This window comes from Fringilla coelebs (assembly GCF_963513975.1).
Source record: "Fringilla coelebs genome assembly, chromosome: 1".
Classification (NCBI taxonomy): domain Eukaryota; kingdom Metazoa; phylum Chordata; class Aves; order Passeriformes; family Fringillidae; genus Fringilla; species Fringilla coelebs.
Window position 1 is genome coordinate 147,807,772 of NC_140028.1, and position 19,443 is coordinate 147,827,214.

Below are 19,443 nucleotides of genomic sequence, written 5' to 3' on the forward strand. Positions count from 1 at the left end.
TTGAACCCTCACATGGTGACAGGTGGATAAGCACTGACACTACCTAAGGAGCCAAACCACCTCTAAAGGATTCAAACATGACTATTTTTTTCCTTTTGCCAATCAAAGGAATTTGTTGGCATTCCACCCAAGGGTTGATGCTTTTTCAAGAGGAGTCTCTGAATTCAGAAGTCATCTTGACCTCTCGAATCTTTCTGGATAGTACACTTCAAACTAAAATAATAATGTGATTAATTGGAAACGGCTGGGGTGCACTACAGTGACTCAAAATAGAGAAAAAAAGATTTCTGAAATATTTGAATCCACTCAGGCCTCTGTAGCCAGTGGGTTGTGAACTATAGCTGTGATAAATTTTGCTTAATTAAATAATAACAGATTGAGACATACTGTACTAAGTCAGCTTCCCCTATCTGATCAGTATGCATGATTAAATGAGCAAAATCATTCTAATTTAACAAAAAATTCTTTTTTTTTTAATGTGTCATTTTTTTCTGAAAAATTCCTACACATTAACCCAGGCAGGGCTGTAAACCCCTGCATAAAATCATATATTAAAGCAAAAAGCAGAAGGAGCTTTTAAGGTGTGTGAATGATGGCACAGGAAATGGACACCATGCTGAATTCAAGCAAAAAACACAAAGTTCAAACCATCTACAGATCCTCCACAGCTGCCAGGTTTGAGTGCAGAGCTGTGATACCACCACATCCCCCAGGCAAGGTGCAATCACTGACTGTTTTGAGCACTGTTGGGGTTTAAGGTGGCTAAGGCATCTGTGCACATCACACCTTACACTGAAGAACCAGAGGAGATCACTAAAGAATCAATCCCAGAATATCCTGAGCTGGAATGTCCCAATTCCCAATCCTGCAGGGAACATTCCAGCAGTCACACCATGCAAGTCCTTCTGAGGGAAGGACTCTACCACAAAATGCAGTTTTCCCTTTCCTATGCCAGCCAGGTTTCTCCATGCTCACAGCCTTTGCAGATGGTCCAGGCAATGCTGCCTCCCAGACACCAGCCCCACAACAAGAACTTCTCTCCATCCCTGTCTAATGCTTTGGAGATTAAAATCTGATAGGAGGCCACTCAGCTCTTCTTCTTCTCCATCTACATTTCTGAAACTGAGAGAAGGTGATATTGATCTGTAAGAATTAAACTTTATTCAATTGGTGGATGTGATTATGGAAAATGTCAGTTCTTCTTTTCTCTTGTGTTAGTGTCCAATTTTCTGACAAGCTAATAACATAACATTCCCTTCTCCATCATTTTTGCATTGCTGTGGAAGAAAAATACCCACAGGAGTGAAATGGTTTTCAAGCACGTATAGCAGCAGCTTCCTCTACAGCACACAATACAAAATTATGTAGATCTTCCAAAACTCAGATTTATATTTTGTGCATTTATGAATGAAGCTGATTTTCACACAGGAAAAGCTGTTGGACCAATTGTTTTGTTTTGTTTTTCTGTATAGGCGGATTCCTGATGACTTTTCTTGGGGTTTTTTTGTTTTGTTTGTTTGCTAATTTTATCTTTCAGTTTTGGATGTCAATCAAATTCTAACCTCATCATTTTTAGACCAAATTTACTGAGTTAACCAAAATGCCAAATAATTTCCAAATCAAGGGCTGGTTTGGATATAGCCTTGGCTCTTGTCAAAGAAGTTTTCATTTGCTTCTCTGCACAACAATATTTTTCTTCAGTTTTAACCCATGCCAGCAAAAACATTTGTGTTACATGTGCTGCTGCACCCAGGTGATGGCCATGCCCACATCCTGCTTTTTCCCTTCTGCTGAGTTATGTTCAATGGCCTGTAGATAACAAAACAAGGCACGAGGCTGGAGCAAATCCTGCAACACCTCTCTGAATGAATTATTAACAGGGGGGTTCATTCTTCCCTTGCTGCTTCTGCTCTGACACCGCTGTGATGCCATTTTCTCTGGTGGAAGCATTCTTGTTTTGCACTGAGACAAGTAAGAGGAAGACCTGGATACATAAAGGCAGCTTTATTATCATAAATTCATATTAAAAGTTCAGCTGCACATCTTGCCATGGAAAGGGAGGAATTTCTGCTGCACTTTGGAATAGCAGCACAGATATCCATGTGTAAGAAAAGGTTTCATACTTGTTGGTTTCCATCAGTACCTTTACAGGTGAAACCACCTTCCAGGTGACTTCTTTAGGGACAGTCTAGAAACTGAGCCATCCTCTGCCCTAACTCAGAGAGGTGCAGTCTATAACTTGTGTTTGGTCCCCAGCTCCCCTGATCTCACAGGCCACCTCCTCGACCAAAGCTGATTCAGATTTTTAATCCAGAAATAGACTTGCATGATGAGTTAATCCTCCCTTTGCTCTGGTAGAGCCCAGCAGACTCCCCACAGTGATTTCAAGCCCAGACTATAACTCCCAGTGAAGCTCAGGCACAGCTTTTGCAAAGACATCTAATTTTCAGTGTCATGATGTCAAATAATGGAGGAAAAAATGTATTATTAGATAATCTGTTCCTGGTGCCCTTTGCCCTCAGTTTTAGAAACAGTTGCTGCATTTTTGGGTGGAATTTGTTGAATTCCAGGCATCTGCTCTTAGATGTCTTCTCCTGTCATTCCCATCTTCACTGGGGGAGAGTTACCACTGCACATTGCTCTGGGTAATTAAAAAATCAGAGCTTCCTTGCAGCTATCATGTTTCTTTCAGATTTTTAATCACACTCGTAGTTTCCTGCAGAGACTTTCCCATTTTTAACTCCCCTTTTCCAGGGCTTTCATGGAATTCCAGCGTTGAAGCACTGCACTGTCCCTTTGTTCCCTGGGTTATTTCCCTGCATATTCAAGGATTCTAACAGTCACCTCATTTGCCAGACTGGCCCCAAAGCCTGGGTCCTGTTGAACAGTCACCCTGATCCCTGTGTCCTTCTCAGCTGCTGTTTTCCAAGAAGCATCCCCCAGAGTGACCTATATTCCTCCTCCCAAGGTAGCCAATGGATGTGGGTTTATTAAAATGTGTGTTGTACAACAGATCTATTTTTCACTGTGATCCAGATCAGCCAGCATAATTCCCTTATCTGTAATTTCACTTACACTGATTTTGAGTGCTGTCAGCAAAGATTTTATATTTTCTCCCAGATGCTGTTAAAATACAGATTAAAGACAGGTCTCATTCTGAACAATCCCTCACCCTGAGATGCTCATCACCAAATTTACAGTGTGGTCACTGCTTACAATTACTTTTTGAGATCCATCACCCATTTTAAAATGTGTTTACTTGTCTTGGTACAAAGCTCATGTTTGCATCACAATATTTCATGGTATCAGATTCCTCTCTGAAATCCAAGGATTCTGCATCAGCACAGTTACAGTCATCAGCATAATTTGTAATCAAATCAAAGGCCCATATCAGTTTTACAAGAACTATTCCCATGAAATCATGCTAACTAGCATTAATTATGCTGTTTCTTTCCTGCATACATCTTGTGGCAGTCTCACCATGACTTCGCCCAGTATCATTTTCACATTAAATGGTCTCTCATCATCCCCCTCATCCTTCTAAAATGCTGCCTAAAGTACTGCAAATACATCCTTCTAAAATAACCTCCCTTGCAGGGAAGTGCCACCTCTGAAATGATTCCCTGATGGACAACAGATGAGGAGACATGAGAGATGTCATATTTGGGGCAGGCAGATCTAAGATCCTTTATTCTGGGCTCCTGAGTGTGAAGCCTCTGGGTCTCCAGTCCTGTCAGGGGGGATCCTGCTCTCTCTGGGGTCTTTTTCTGAGGACTGAGGGGCAGGATGGCACCAGTTCATCCTTATTTTGCAGACCTCTCATGGCACAGGAGCTGCTGAGACTTGTGTCCAACTTGCAGAGTTCCCAGACTGTTTGAAGACAGGGAGAGAACTGAGGTCTGATGGCAACAGGTCCTCTTGGCCACACAAGTGCTACTCTGTGCCTTTGCTCAGGGAAAGTTGCTTCCAAAATTTAGGCATAACATTGATGAAATAAGTCTCTTCCTGCAGTAAATGAGAACTTTTTTCTAGCCCTGCAGAGATGTTTCAGTTATTCAAGAAAGAGGCATTATAATAGAACAAACTATTATTATTTTCTCACTGTCAGTGTTTCTTCTCAACATTATCATTATTTAATCCATCACTGTGCTGGCAATTTTCCTGTGCATTTTGGAGCATATGAACTCCTAATAATGAAAGGTCTAACTGTCCCTAGTCTTGTTAAGTGTGGTTAGACAAACTAAAGCTAAAATGATTTGCTTTTCCAATAGCACGTATTCTCAATTATACTTTATCATGGTTTACAAGCTAATTCACCACCTCTGATAGCTCAGAATGACTGAATATATTTCAACTGCAGCCATGGTACAGGAAAGAAAAGGGGATATTGAGTCAGGGAAGGAAATTTGCTGGGCTGATCCACGTTAAGATCTTCACCAAGCCAGCCTCTTGCTATTTTCAGAGAAAAATGAGGAGTTTTTCATGTTACTTTTTCTCTATTCTACTAAGGCTTTTCTGATGTTTTTGGCTCATTTCCCCACTGCTATTCAAGTTTGAATCCAATTTAGTTAAACTGATGTGAAATCATGAGTAAACAATTGTATGTCAGCTTAGAATACACTGAGTTTTGCTTGGCCTTGTAAATCCACCAGTAAAAGCTAAGCCTTCATAAGCCAAGTCTAAACTGTTTTGAGAGAGTCTGTGCACAAATCACTATGGCAGTTAAACTCCTGCTTTTGCTAATACTGAATGCTGAAATCTGTGAATGTTTAATAAAGGTCTAGAGTGAGGCCATCAAATGACAGGAGTGAGAGCTTTAATTATTGTCAGTAGTACAACCTCACTTTGCACTTTGGTTCTGTTTTGTTTGGTCAATTACCTGCAAAATATTGCCTGACTGCTGGAAAGATTGTGGTGACCAAAGCAATTCAGGTTTGGGTGCCTGGATAAACAGAGCCTTTTGAGTCTTTTTGCCTTAGTACCAGCACAGAGGTGGCCTGCAACAATACTTGCCTCATCTTCACCCACAAAAATAACATGATTTAGCAAATCACAAAATCTTCTGAGCAAAGTGTTGTATTGCCAAATCTGGTCACCCACAGAAGAGGAAGAGAATGGATGTGGGGTTTTCCTACACTGCTGTATGGTGATATTTCCTGGCTCATCTCAGTTGTTAGGTTCTCCAGCCTTCAGTCTCTTGCTGTGAGAGCATTGCAATGCGAATAATTCATTGCTGGGAGATCAGTGCATGAAATACACATTTAGTCACTGATGATTCAGACCAGAATTTTGTCTGCAGGAAAGCTTTACCCTGGATATACATCACTGTGAAATATGTAGCATTTTCCTTGGCCTAGCAGAGAGATTTGGGATCATCAATATAATTTGCCACAGAATTTTGTCACAGATTTGCTTTACCTTGCTCTGCAATCTGCAAGGTTAGCAGTAAGTACACAGCTGTCACCACCTGCAAGTCTTGCATGGTGTGAGGAATTAAATAAAGGGCTTATCTAAACAATAATTGATTCTTGTTAGCAGGTAGGCTTAACAAATAAACAGGTATGCTGTGGGAATATAGCCACAGTGGCAAAGGAATGTAGAAAAGAAAGAGATGGATGCACAAGATGGAGCAACAGGCACAAACTGCATGATTTTAATGTTAGTCCTGACATTCCTCATTAAAACTGCAATCTGTTCAAAGGGAAAAAAATCATTCATTCATTTGCTTTCCCTATCTTTAGCATTTCTAATTTTTGCTTTAATTATTAGTGAAAATGTCCTTAAGAACTTTCTAATCACTCTCATTTTAATACATGTCAAAACAGGGAGCAAACTTTAGCTTGGCTGCTCCCCTGATACACCTTATAAAGAAGAGGTAGATGATAACCAGATGCTTCCTCATCTAAAAAACTGCTTTTTTTAAGGTGTAGTGTGACAAGTTAGGCAGCAGGATTAGTTTATCACTACATCCACCCAAAGATAAAGATGTAATGATACAACCAAGACCAAGGAGGGATTTCTTTGTTGCTGTGATAAAGCACTGTCAGTCATTTGCTGTGGCTGGCAAAGCCACGTGCAGCAATCCCCTGTTGGCTTTGATCCACACCAAGGTGAGCTGGGAGGGATGCTTTGTGTCCTCTTACCCTCATCCCCTCGAAGCGTGACAAGGCTCTCAGCGGCCGCAGGGCACGCAGGGTCCGGAGGGATTTGATGGGACCCATCTCAGAGTATCCAAGAGTGCTGGCAACCAGGCTGATCAGAGAGACCTGGATGGAGACACAAAGTGAAAATTCAACCTGTTAGAACGCTCCTGACATTTTCCTGTCGCCACATTTCTCTTCAGAGAGAAGAGCAAGGCACAATTCTTCGCAAGAATATTTCTGGGTTTCACATTCTCTGAACCTCAGAGGAAGAAAAGCAATTCTCATCTTTGCTGTGCCTGTGTTGTATCAAAGTAGAATGCAGTATGGAGATTGTTTACCCAGAGTGATGGTGTTTTGTTCCTTGGCCTGTCAGGGCCAGGTGTGTGTGTGTGGGACTGTCAGCTGACAGTCACGAGGTTCAGTGCAGTGGTGAGCAGAGTGGAGTGCCTGGCAGATTCAGTTTAGATGTAAGGTAATATAGTGTAATATAACATAGAATAATACAGTAATTAATTAACCTTCTGATAAGACAGAGTCAGATGCATCATTCTCTCCCCCACATCGGGGGAGAAAATATCCACTTTATTTTCCTTCTCTTCTGGCTTTTCCCCCTGGAAAGAAACAGCTGGTAAATGGGACAATGGAGAAAAAAATCTTAAATGGGAGCCATTACATTGGATCCACACAGGAGAAGGGATGATCCTTCACAAAGTGGATGAGAAAAAGATCCCCATAACAGACCCACCGCTCTGTGCTGTTTTCTGTGCAATCCCTGAGGTGTGTGCATGTTCCACTACCCAAAAATGAGTCAGGTAAGTGTTACAATTGAGAGCTTTTTGGAAGAAAGCACGTCTAACCCTTTCCAGCAGAGAGAAAGGATTTTGGTGTTTACATTGAATCACTAGTCTTCAACTAAGTGATTAGAAACAAGTCTTCTACATTGCTGGTAGACATGATTATACCACAGACCTCAAAAGAATGATGTGCATGGCTCTTCCATTCTGCATTTACTCACTTTTTCTGGTTTCTGCACAGTCTCTAAAGGAGATGGAAATTTGACAGGTGCTCAGTGTTGAGGCTCACACCTTTCAAAGACTAGTTCTTTGAAATGAACTTCCTGAATCTGGAAGCAGCATGGAGGGGTTCCCATCCTCTTCACATTCTCAGAGCTTTTGTAATGCCCTAGTTGGTCAGAAATGTGGGTGGTATCAGGCACAGGATCAGATTCTGAATGAACTGAGTGGCAGTGGAGATTGTGAACATATGGAGCAATAGGGTTCTGCATGCTCAAATCAGTGTCACAGCCTGAAATCTTACTGAGCAAAGAGTGAAAACAAACAGCTCTCCAACACTGTATCATGCCAATTTGCATATATTAAAAAAAACCCCAAAAACCAAAAACACCCAACCAGAATCAACCACCACATACTATAAAACACTATCTTTTTAGGAGAAAGATGTGTATATTACTTATCTTCCTTTTAATTTGTTTTTTCTCTTACCATTCTCACAGCCCCAGTTATCACTGTATTGGATATCTCATACTCACCAATGGGATTGTGCAAAGCTCATCTGTGAGGAGTGGGTGCTGTTGCCATTTTCAAGATAGCAGCTGAGCCTAAAAGCAGGGACTCCTCTACATCATAAAAAACTGGTGCTAGGAAACTCCAGCACCTCCTTAAACACTGACAGCTCTGGAGGGAAACCTTCCTTTTAATTTTAGGTTGGGGTGATTTTTACTCTGGAGCCCACTGCTGGCTGACCAGCCCAGCATCACCCATGAGGTCTGGGATAAATCAGGGCAAGACCTGGTCCCCAAGTCCCAGGACAGTGTCCCCTATGGAGCAGACTTTCCCCTGAATATGCATTTATTTACATACCAGTGCTGTCTGCACAGCTACACTTTGTAAAAACTCGCTCAATTTGTTAAATTATTTACCTGCTGGTGGCTTTATTGTGCCATGTGGGTGACTAAGGGCAGGAGGTCTCAGAGAAACCCAGCCTGAGCTGGGGTTTCTGCCAGGATAAGTCAGCCCCCCTCCTGCAGATGACTAAGTGGCACAGAGGCTGGCTGTCACCCTGTAACTTGTCACTCTTTAACAAGGTGTGACACAGACTCACCTCCTGTGCACAGACCCAGCAGCTGGGGCAGAGGAAGGGCTTAATAAACACTCCTGCCTTTTGGTGCTGAGAGCTCTGTAAGAACATCACACTAGACAGGCTGGGTTCAAGGTCTGTCATCTTGGGCCTCATAGACACTGAGGAGGTAAAAATCACCAGCAATCCTTGGCTTCCATCTCTGGGACAGCAGATCTGAACCTTGAGCATGATGCCTAAATCATTTTAGAGTAAGCAATGCCACAGGTTTGATGTGCTCCTTCCACCTGGAGGGGTGATGAGATTTCAATCCTGCTCACCAGAAGCTCACAGTTGAAGAAGAAAATGTGGGTTTAACTTAAAAACCATCCTCAGCTCACCAATGCACCCATTTTCTGCCTTCCCTGTTTCTCACCAGCCTGGTTTACATCCTGTACTCTGAAGCTGCATTAACACAGAGTTCAAATCCTCCTTTTACTCACTCCTCCCACTAATTTAATGTTGCCTATATAATGGTAAAGGGCTGAGGATTTGTCTAACAGCAGTAAGCAAATTTGCACCAGAGTTATCTACTAAAGCCAGTCAAGTCATCTTGAAAGTCTAAAAAATAACTGGCATGAAGGAGAATCCATGATAGGAGAAGCACTGTGGCACATATTTCCATCTTTGGTGGAAAGTTTAGTGCAGAAAACATCCTTAACCTCACAAAGTTTTGGAGGTTTCTGTCCAGAAAGGCTGAAGGTATGAGAAGAACAGCTCAATGATTGTATGCTCAGAGACAGAAACCCAGATCCATGCACTCACATACCAAGGGAAGCTCACTAATTTGTAAAATTGATCTGCAAAATGAATGTAGATATTTAAATGGAAATGAATCAAATTCTGGCTGCCCAACACCCTTCTTTGCTTGATTCACCCATGATGACTGAAAATCAGAACTTGTCAAGGATTTCAAACTGCTTTAGTTGGAGCATCTGCAGGATTCCTCCCTCATCCTGGATTTGTGTCCCATAACTGCCCTTTCTCCCAAGGCAGAAGGTTTTTGGCTCAAATCCTGCAAGACCAGACTTGGATCTGAGTGGGTTCTCATTTCCTTTTGAGTGGATCTGAGTGGGTTCCCATTTCCTTTTGAGAGCCACAAATGTCACCCTGAAGCACATCACAGGTGGTGTTGCCCTCCTGACACAGATGTACACAGCATTAGATATCTCTGCAGAGGATTAGGCCATGAAGCTGTGTGATATTTGGCAATGATTTACAAGGCTGGAGTCAGAGCAGAGTTTGAGACAACTTGTTTAAATGCTTGGATGTTGGTTTTGAAGGTATCCCTGTCAAATTTTATTTATAGGAGGATTACCAACGCAGGGACTTGGCCATTTGGACTTGATTAAAAGTGACCCAGAAGGTTATTTTTAGGAAAAAAATCAAGCAGTTTTCAAAATTGGTGCTGACTGCCCCACATAATCACAACAAAAGGTGAAGTCAGCTATTTCTGTTATTTTTTTTTACTGTTGCAAGGCTATGCAGCCCAGAGCCTCTCTAAAGTTCTGCTTTGTGCTACGCTCAGAATCAAAAATGTGCTGGCACCCAGAAGATACCTCTAGGGTCAATGTAACCTCCAGATTCAGAATAAGTCACACACACATTTCTAATCTTTTCAGTACCTGTTTGCAAAGGGTTTTGTAGGGTTTTTTTTTTGTATAAAACCTACCCCTGAAGCAGCACTGTAATGTGGTGGAGACAAAGTGGCTCCTAAGGATTCACTATTGCTTGGAACCATTTCCCATAAAACACCCAATTTGCTCTTGACCTTGAGCTTTCACCTCAGCTTCACCTTTTTCACTGCAGGTTAGGTAAGCTGTGGAATCCTTCATCCTCCTGTGCATTTCCTGAGCCAAGCAGATTTATCACAGCTCCCATTTCCATCCAGCATTTCCCCTGGAGGTCTTTCCTGACCTCCAGATCTGCCTAAGAAGCTTTCACAGCTTTCCATTTAACTTAATCAGGGAAGAGTTTCCCTGGGTTGGGTCTAGACTGTTCTTTATCCCCTTGACTTGCTGCTCATTTGGTGTCCCTGAGGTCTCCAGCAGAGTGCTGTCACTGGAATTTTCTGCTTAACCTGAAGTCCAGTGCATGACCTGCCCAGCACTGAGGGTCCCTGATGGGGAGAGAGATCCTCATAAATCAGTGTGGGCAATCCTGCCTCCACAGACTCCAGCTGTGGCACACAGGTCTCACTGACCTCCTGGACCAGGATGGCATTCAACTCATTTCCTACATTCACTCTTCCCTGGATCATCCCAGCACAGCCAAGAGCCCAGCCTCAGCACTGTCAGACACCTCCCAAAATTTATTCCAACCCAAAAGAGTGGGACCCCTGAAAGAGTCAGCATTGACTGCCCAGCCCAATGGCAGAGCTTCCCAGCAAAGCTCAGGCTCCTTGTGCATCCTACCTAAACAATTCATCTTCTTGCTATCACAGACAGGCAGAGAGGGTGGAGCTCTCTCTGATCCTGGAATTCAGGGCAGATTTTTGTCCCTGTTCCTGGCTTTCTTTGCCCAGAGATAGTTTTATCTTTGTATCTATAAGAATATTGTGTCAAGAAGTATAGACCTGTGTTTCTATATTCTCACATATTTCTACATTCCCACATTATTTCTATATTCCCACATATTTCTACATCCCTACATGTATCTACACACTGGTTTATCTGTATGGATTTTACAATAATTTGCATGACAGATGCCTGGAGCTGGGTGAAGGGAGAGATAAATGAGCCCCCACAGCTTTTATGGCTGCCATACTCAGTCTCATGATCCAGGGAAAAATGAAATATTTTAATTCTGCTGCACTGGGCACTGGAAATTCCAGCCCTGGGGGTTAACAAACCTGTGTCTGGTGTTCTCAAAGCCAGACTCCTGGTATCTTTGTGCCTTGGTGGCATTAGCTGGGTCTGGAGTGTCCCACTGTATGACATTCATATGTGTTTCAGGGCAAAATCAAGAAGAATCAATGAATTTAGAGGGCTAGAACACAGGGAAGGATCTCTGATGAAAAGGTTAGCCTCACTGATAGCTGTATAAATTATATAAATACATACATAATGTAACTCTAATGAGAGTAATTTCTGAATGCTTGAATAATTTTCACAATCCACTTCAAAGTCTTGTCTAGGAAACAGAACATTTTTTCAGTAATTTCCAATTTCTTGTCATAATTTCACTATTTTGCAGAATTTCTGTCACTCTTAAGGTAAGAAATGTGACTTGTGTGTGTGTCCAGGTGTAGGGTTAAATTCCCAGTGTGCTGCTCATGCTGGTCTCACAGTCATTCACCAGTTACAGATGTGCAGCATTGTCTGACTATTTAAATTATTCACCATGAACACACAGAGATAAAATTCTACAATAATTTTATGTGCCTTCATTATCTGACAGTGACCTAAGCAATCAGAGCTGTAAACCAATGTAAACCCAGTGAAGCCACCAGAACAGAATTTTAAGGTGGCAGAAAAACAATTACAAAGTAGGGAGTGTGATAATGCAGCACAAGGAGGGGAAAAAGCCTTGAATTAGAAAATCATAGAGGTTTTTTTTCCCAAGGATTGATTGCATTTAGAGCAGCAGTGAGCTCCTCCCTACATGAAACCATTTCAATATCATATTAGCAGCCTCCACAGCCTCCCATCCACGGGGGGTTACAGGGAGTCAAGGGCACAGATTTTGGGAGCAGTGTTTCACCCAGGGCTGGTGGAGGTTCCTGCAGCAAGGAGAAACTGGAATAAACTGTTTGAGCTGGAATAAAGGCTGCTCCTCTCTTTTATTTTATTTTATTTTTTCATTCCTAAAAACACATGAGTTCAGACAACCTGGGAGCATCCATGGGACCAGGCTGGAAGCAGACAGACCTGAGGAGCAACATCCCAAGGCAGGCACTGCCCAGCACAAACTGCATGTTTTAATTAACCCCTGATCACCACTGAGGTGAATTAATAGCAGAACCCTGAAAACAAGGAATGCTGCCTAAACAACAGCAGAAATCATCCTTGGATAATCATACAAATCCTAGAACCAACCAGAATCTCCACTAAATGCCTGCTGCTGCACGTCTGAGACCCTGTGAGTCTCTGTCCCAGGGACAAGGGGAGACCTCCTTCCTGGTATGGGCAACAGCAAATGCTTTATGCAGCCAGGGATTTCATCAAATTAACCTGCTTGCTCAAATTAGAGGGGAGGGAAAGGCAGGAAAAAAAAAAAATTGAAAAAAGACATCTGAATGGAAGCACAGCAGCTGAGCTGAAAGCTCTGGCCACTTATTTAAATAAGCAGTTCCAGCTAATGCAGGCCCCTGGTGCTTTCAAATAGCTTTTTGTGTGCCCCAGAAACACCTGTCTCTCCCTCTCTAATTGTGCCTTTTACAAAAAATAAAAATAGAAGAAATAGTGCTTGGATTGCTGTGGGTGCCTCTTTTCAATCCTCTCCTGCCTTTTTCTGCCAAGGATAGGATCACTTAAAGACCTCTTCACTGTCCAGCATCTTTCAGAGTCAGGACTGAAGTTACAAATTTCTCCCCTTGATTGGAAAAGGAAAAAAAATCAGTCTTTAACCTAGATGCAAGCTGGAAAACCTACAGGGAAACAGGACTTTGTAAATAAATTGAAATACATGGAAATACTTATTTTGGCTCTCTGAAATATGGTTGGGAAAAGGGAGCTTGAAATGAGGCTGGTATTTCCTTTCAGCATCCACCCTTTCTGAGCAGACCTTTATTGTCATTTTATTTTTTTAAAATATCCCTTTGTCCTTTCATTCTGACACTGCATTTTCTGCCATACACATGCCACACTCTATGATTGTACCTGCCAATCCAGAAATTGCACATTATGAAAGAAAGGCATAAAGTTAAAGGAAAGTCTTAAAAATAGGACACTGGAGAGACACTAAGGTGACCTAAATTCCCATCTCTGCTCCCTGTTTCCTTGAATCACAGCCCTCATGTTCAGGTAAAGACTAAAAACTCCTTAAGGCTGCTCTGGGGTTGCTCCATGGCCTGGAGGTGAAAATGTGTCTGGCAATGAGCTATCAAAGGGCTTCCCTCACTGCAGCAGTTCATTACTGCTCGTGGAGTGCTCTCATGTATTATAACATGATGGGCTACACAAGTGCCTAGATTAATTATAAACAAAAATTATCTCCTGGAAAGCCCAGTGCTACTTCCTATTACTCAGGTTTTAAAACACATTTGCTTCATCCACTTTATTTTTTTTTTTGTTTTGTTTTGTTTTGGTTTTGTTTTGTTTTTTGGGTTTTCTTGTTTCTCCAGGACTTTTCCACCTTTTAATTTTTTTTTTCTTCCATCTACTACTCAGACTAAGGCTATAAAATTCTGTTAATATTCCATGTTCTCAGCTTGTCTCCAGGTCCTCATGTCCAAGCTTTTCAAGGCAATGTTTCCTTTTCAGAGGGCAGCCTTGTTGCAAACAGCATGTGTCACTCTTGTTGGGTTAAATGCTTTTAAATAAATCATTCCTGCATCCTAATTGCTTCCTGGCGGTTTCCTGAAGAACCTCTTTATGTCTTGCTGTTCTCTTAATCTGTCACCTCCCCTACACCTGCTCAGGCTTTTCTAACAGCTCCAGTCAATTCCCAGGGCAGATGGCTGAGAATCAAGAATTAAACCTCAGCTAATTTCCGAGGGTGAGTTGACTGTGAGCTTTCATCCAGCGAGGCAGCAAACTGACTTATTGATCTGCACTTTTCTCTCCCATCACCATTTACAAATGGATTTTCAGCTCGTCTCAATTCACCTTTTTACTGCAAACAGGCACCTTTGCCACACCTTGACATCCAGATTATTAGCCCAGGGTAGGGATCACAGAATGATGGGATTTGCTGAGCTGGAAGGGACGCACAAAGATCACGGAGTCCGACTCCTGGCCCTGCACAGAACACCCAAAAAGCCACACCTTGTGCCTGAGAGCATTGTCTAAGCTCTGTCAGGCTTGGTGCCACTTCCCTAGGCAGGCTGCTCGGGATTCCTGCGAATTTTGGGGATCACATGATGTAACTTGATCAGACAAGTCCCAGGGGCTCCCTCTGCAGCGGCTGTGCAGGTGCAGATGCCTTGAAAAGTCTGGTGTTTCTGTTATGATTTAGACCAAAACAATTTCTTCATCAGCAACTGTGTTCTGCTTCTCATCCAGATGCTGTGTGGAGACAGCCTGGATTTAGGGCAGCTGGAGAGAAAAGACTTTCTCCCCTAAAAAAAGATCTCCAAAGCAACCTCATGTTTCATCCCAGGGAGCCTTCCTGATGCTGAATGCTGCATTCAGGAGGGTTATTATTGGTTATTATTTATTGGTTATTATTATTGGTTATTATTTATTATGTGAAGGCAGTGTCACCATGCCAGGGGTGGACACAGTGATTCCTGGCAGAACATTTCCCTGGGGCTCAGACCCATAGACTCTGCTGCATTTCCATCCCAGCTGGTGGGAGTTCAGGTGCTGAGGTGAAGGCAAGTTTCTTTCTGGACAGGATTAGGATCAACTCTACTTAGATATGACACAATGACAACAACAACAAAAGCCAACAAAAAACCCCAACAAAAGCTCCAAACCTAAAGAAAACCAAACCTCCAAAACAAACCAACCAAACTAAACCAGCAAGCAAAACCAAAAGAAAAAAATCTGTTTGTGTTGCCTCCTCAAGGTGCTGCTCTGGATTTGCTTGTTTTCCTAAAGCATTTATTTAATCAGATGTTCCAAATCAATATGAAAAAATACCAAATTTTTGTGGGAAACAGGAAAGTCTGAGCTTGAAAATCAGCTCAATTTATTTGGGTTCTTGAACCTGAATTGTGTTGAATATATCCACATTGTAATAAAAATGCCAGAATGGAGAGGGACTCTGAAGAATTGTAGGATCCCTGACTTCTGCCAGGAAGGATAATGTACACACAGGAGTACATATCAAAAGCAGGAATGTTAACCTCCATTTGCCTTAGCACAAACATCCCAAAGTCAGCCCTACCAGGTAGGAGCTCTGCACAAAGTCTCTACACCACCAAGTCACAGCTTTCAACTTTCATCTCAATTCCTCTCATCTCTCCCTCACTAATAAAGAATTCCTGTCCCACTGCAGGCTGCTTCTATCCCTTTATTTTTCCTTTTCCCTCCTCCTCAGGAGGAGTCTCTTGAGCTCCTGACCTCCCTGGATGGTGGGAAGATGTTTTTTTGGTCTGCAAGTTGGGGTTTCAAAGGTGCTGGTCATCAGGGAGAGGAACAGTGGGACAATCCCTCATCCTCCTCTGTCCCTGGAGAGTTTGTGAGACTCTGGACTGCTAAACACAGCCAATGTGTGTCTCCCAGCTCAGCTCTTCCATGCAAGGCAGAACATCCCTGTGTATGGAATTTGGCAGCTCCACTCCCAGTGATGGAAAGGGCCAAGCAAGTTGCATGCAAACACTCCAGGTTTTTATTAATTCTTTTCGTTTTAAGCATAGTCTTCAAAAAAAGGACATTGAAAAGTGCTCCATCTTTAAATAACTTTGAGAAATAAAAATGTTTGGTAAATCTAGCTCAGCAAGATTTGAGTGGAGATGAGTTTTTCACAGCACTTTTGAAAGTTGAAAATCTGCTTCAGTAACTGAAATTCTTCAGCATTTGCAGTAATTATTTATCTCCCAACCACTTTGCAAGGTGCAGGCAGATGGTGAACTAGGCTTACAGTGGACTTTTCGCCTCACCTCTGTTTTCCACCCCTTTTCCTGCAGCTGCAGCTTGTTTTGTCCTGCTGCGCCTTGTCTGAAACTCAGCTTGTGCTTCCTCTTGGCAAAGCTTGGGTTCTCCCCTTTCAGCATCCATGTGGTACCAACATGAGGTGCAAACCAAGATAAGACCAGACATTTGGATGTTTTTGCATGTGCTGTGTTGAGATAAAGTGTGTGGGGGCAGAAGGGAGATTTACAGCCTCGACTGACCTGCTAACACACATTAAAACCACCTCTCTCCATGTAGATTTTTTTTCTTTTCACTTATCCTCAATTAGCCAATATGTACGAAAAGAGCATTTTTTTTTTCTCTTTCCTTCTTTCTTTCTTTTTCTTTTTTATTTTTCTCTTCAAAACTGAGCTCCCTGGCTTCAGGAATCTCACTCCTATTGGTTATTTGGGAGGTTTATGCCTTCAGAGAGGCTCAGAAGAATGTGCACTGAGACAGCTTCAAAAGTCCCACATGAGCATTTGCTGTGAGGAAACAGCTAGTCAGAAACTGAATTCTGAAGTTATAACACCCTGCTGTACCCATGGACTTTTGACAGCTCACAGAGAGCACTAATAAGTTCTCTCTTAAGATGCTGCTCCAAGTGACAAGAAATATTATCTTTAATTTGCCTTGGCTGTATTTTTGTCATTCTGCTCCTGTGTGCTTTTCTGAACAGAAACTAGACAAAATTCACATGCTCTTAGGGTAATGTCCCAGGAATACAAATTGGATTTCAGTGCTGTTTGGGAACGACTCATTACAGCAGATTGTGTAATTACTGGTACAGCAAACAGAAATCACCTTGCTAATCAACAGGGAATACAGATGGAAAAAAAAAACAATTAAAGTAATCATAAGCCATCAATATTTACTTCACACAGCAAGTTTTTAATTGTCACTTAAAGACAATCCGACACAAGGGCATAATTTAATTCAATTCAATTTTAACTAGGGAAAGACTGTTTCAAAATGTTCATCTCAGATTCAAGGATTATTAGCTGCTTCTTAACTTGTCTGACAGTGAAGCATTTGAAGCACAAATCTTAGACCAAGTGCTTTCCAGGAACTATCTTGGAAAACATAATACCATTATTTTTGTTTAAGTGTTCAGGGAAAGTGATGGTGCATTTAATGCCTGAACATCCATGAGTAGATCTCAAACAAGCAAACAGGAAATTTGGCAGCAAACAGGAAATTTGGAAAGCTGCTCAGTGGGGAATACAAATCTCCAGTTACCAACTGAGCAGCTCCAGGCAAACACCAGAAACATGCTGTGTTAGAACCACTCACAAAAGCTTTTGAGGAGAGTGAAAAATACATATAATTTCATTTCCATAAAAGCATCTACAAAATCCTGCCGAGTGGATTTGCTGAATAATTTTTTGAGATGCCTGGACTTCAAATCCACTGCTGAGCCATGCTTGAGCTATTTTGCAGACAGATCCACTACCCAAAACTCTTGTTAGCCCCTCCCTCCATGGCAGAGGAGATGGAAAAGGGGTGGAAAGAACAATCTTCACAGCGGGTAACCCAGCTGGAGAGAAACTAGCAGGGCATCAGGGCAAAAACTGAGAATTAGAGATGTTCTCCCCTCCTTGCTGCAGGACACAGTGCAAGGACCAACCATTGCTGGAGATGGTTGGAGGGGAAGGAGGCTGCCAGCATCCCTATTTGTTTAAGAAACAAAGCAATTGTTTAAGAAAAATAGCTTTGTCTGCATGTGAAGACTTGAAAGACAGCATAATCTTAGAAAGTGTTGGTGGAGAAACCCTCATCTCTGAAATCAGAACTGGACAATCAGGCTGGGTTTTTGTAAGCCTGGATTGAGACTAATTTGGTCAATTAAACTGAACACAAAAGCTGCAATGGAGACGATGGATTTGTGATAATGGACTTTTGTGGAGTGATGACATTAGTCCAGGTTTAAGAGGATTTCTCTGTGAATGCCACAGGCAATGAAACTTGGCTGCAACTTTTTTTCCTGAGTGTTCTTCCTAATGAGTTGGGAGTTCACACCTCGGTCCCATGAGCTGTCTGTGACAGCTTCTCTGGGGTTCCAGCCTCTCACCTCTGCCTGCAGTGCATGAACAGTGAGTGAAGAAGCTGTTGACTGCAACACCTCCTGACTCTGAATGATGCTAAGCCCAGAGTGATGTCTTTCCCAAACTGACCATGCAATGGAATAATCCATCTGCTGTCAGCAGAGACTGGGACATAGCTCAAAATTAATTGGCTGAAGCTCAAGCTAGATAAGCTCAAGATAATATTTATAGGTCAGAGGAAACAATTGAAAGGAACATCAAGCATGACACCAGCCTGCACAGCTGGTGGAGTCTCTCTGCTCCTTGTTTCAGAGCTCTGCTTCTGCAGGACCGGCCTGGTGGAGAGCAGTTCCCACAAACATTCACTTTGGGCGCCACTTGCCTCCAGCCCTGGCTAAATTCAGACTCCTCACTTAATCTGCTTTGTTCAAAGAGGTTTTGATTTCATGGGTGCTTGGAAAATATCTGTTCTTTGTGAAAATACTTGCCCATGCATCCAAGGAAAGAGGATTGTGCATAAATGTCATTCGTGATGGCAATATTGATGTCTGTCCACACTTCTGTCTGTCTGCACAGATACACTGCAATCTGCCTTTCCCTCATGTGAACAGAGCTGTGGATTGAGAGCTCACCACTGCAGTCCATGAGCACAGGGAGCTGACATTTGCAGTGTAGAAGGGCGTTACTTTCAGCAGTACCCTTCTTTTTCACAGGGTGACTTGTATGGATGGATGTACACCAATGGACGTACATTGATGTTGTTTGTTCAGTATGCCCAACTTCCAGCAGACATCTAAGGCATCTCCCCCAGGTGCCCTGAGCTGAAATGAGCCTGCATTTTGTGGTTTGATTAACCCTTTCTCTTTTCTCCCAGAGAAATCTGCAGCAGAGTGGTTGATAGAACATTTTTGTGTTGCAATGTATGTGAAAGCTCTTTGCTACCCTAGCACACTTCTTTGAGATGCTGAGAAGCCCATTAGCAGAGATCATCCTTTAGGGATTCTACATCCAGCAAAAATAGCTCAGTTTGTGGATTACTCTGTATTTTGATGTTCAGGCATTGCAAAACAGAATTTTCTTTAGTAATCCACAACTGTCAGATGGAGACTCTGCTGTTCCACTGGCCCAAATCAGGGTCAAAGGTCTTTCACAAGGCAGGATATATAGAAAAAAAAATTCAGCAGCAATATGCTTATAACCCCTCTGGGTTCAAATCCTATTTAGGAATAGTGAATACATGCAAATTTTGAGCCGGTTTTATGAATTATTCAAAACAGAAAATAGATTCAGAGTTGCATTTGTACAATGAGAAAACACAGATGAGAGATGGTTTCACATGTCCAATCAAAAATCGACCATTGCAGCTTGAATTTTGAATACTGATACCAAACCACTAAT

At 42.3% G+C, this 19,443-nt stretch overlaps 1 protein-coding gene across 6 annotated transcripts in view; it reads right to left on the reverse strand.

The window, feature by feature from the left end:
* Positions 1-19,443, reverse strand: part of LOC311156477 (sodium channel protein type 5 subunit alpha-like) — a 216,366-nt gene that overhangs the window by 16,523 nt on the left and 180,400 nt on the right. For all 6 annotated transcript variants that reach the window (XM_084210431.1, XM_084210430.1, XM_084210428.1 and 3 more), the window contains one exon: positions 6,144-6,266. In XM_084210431.1, coding sequence (XP_084066557.1) covers positions 6,144-6,266 — 123 coding nt within the window. The remainder of the gene's footprint in view (positions 1-6,143; positions 6,267-19,443) is intronic.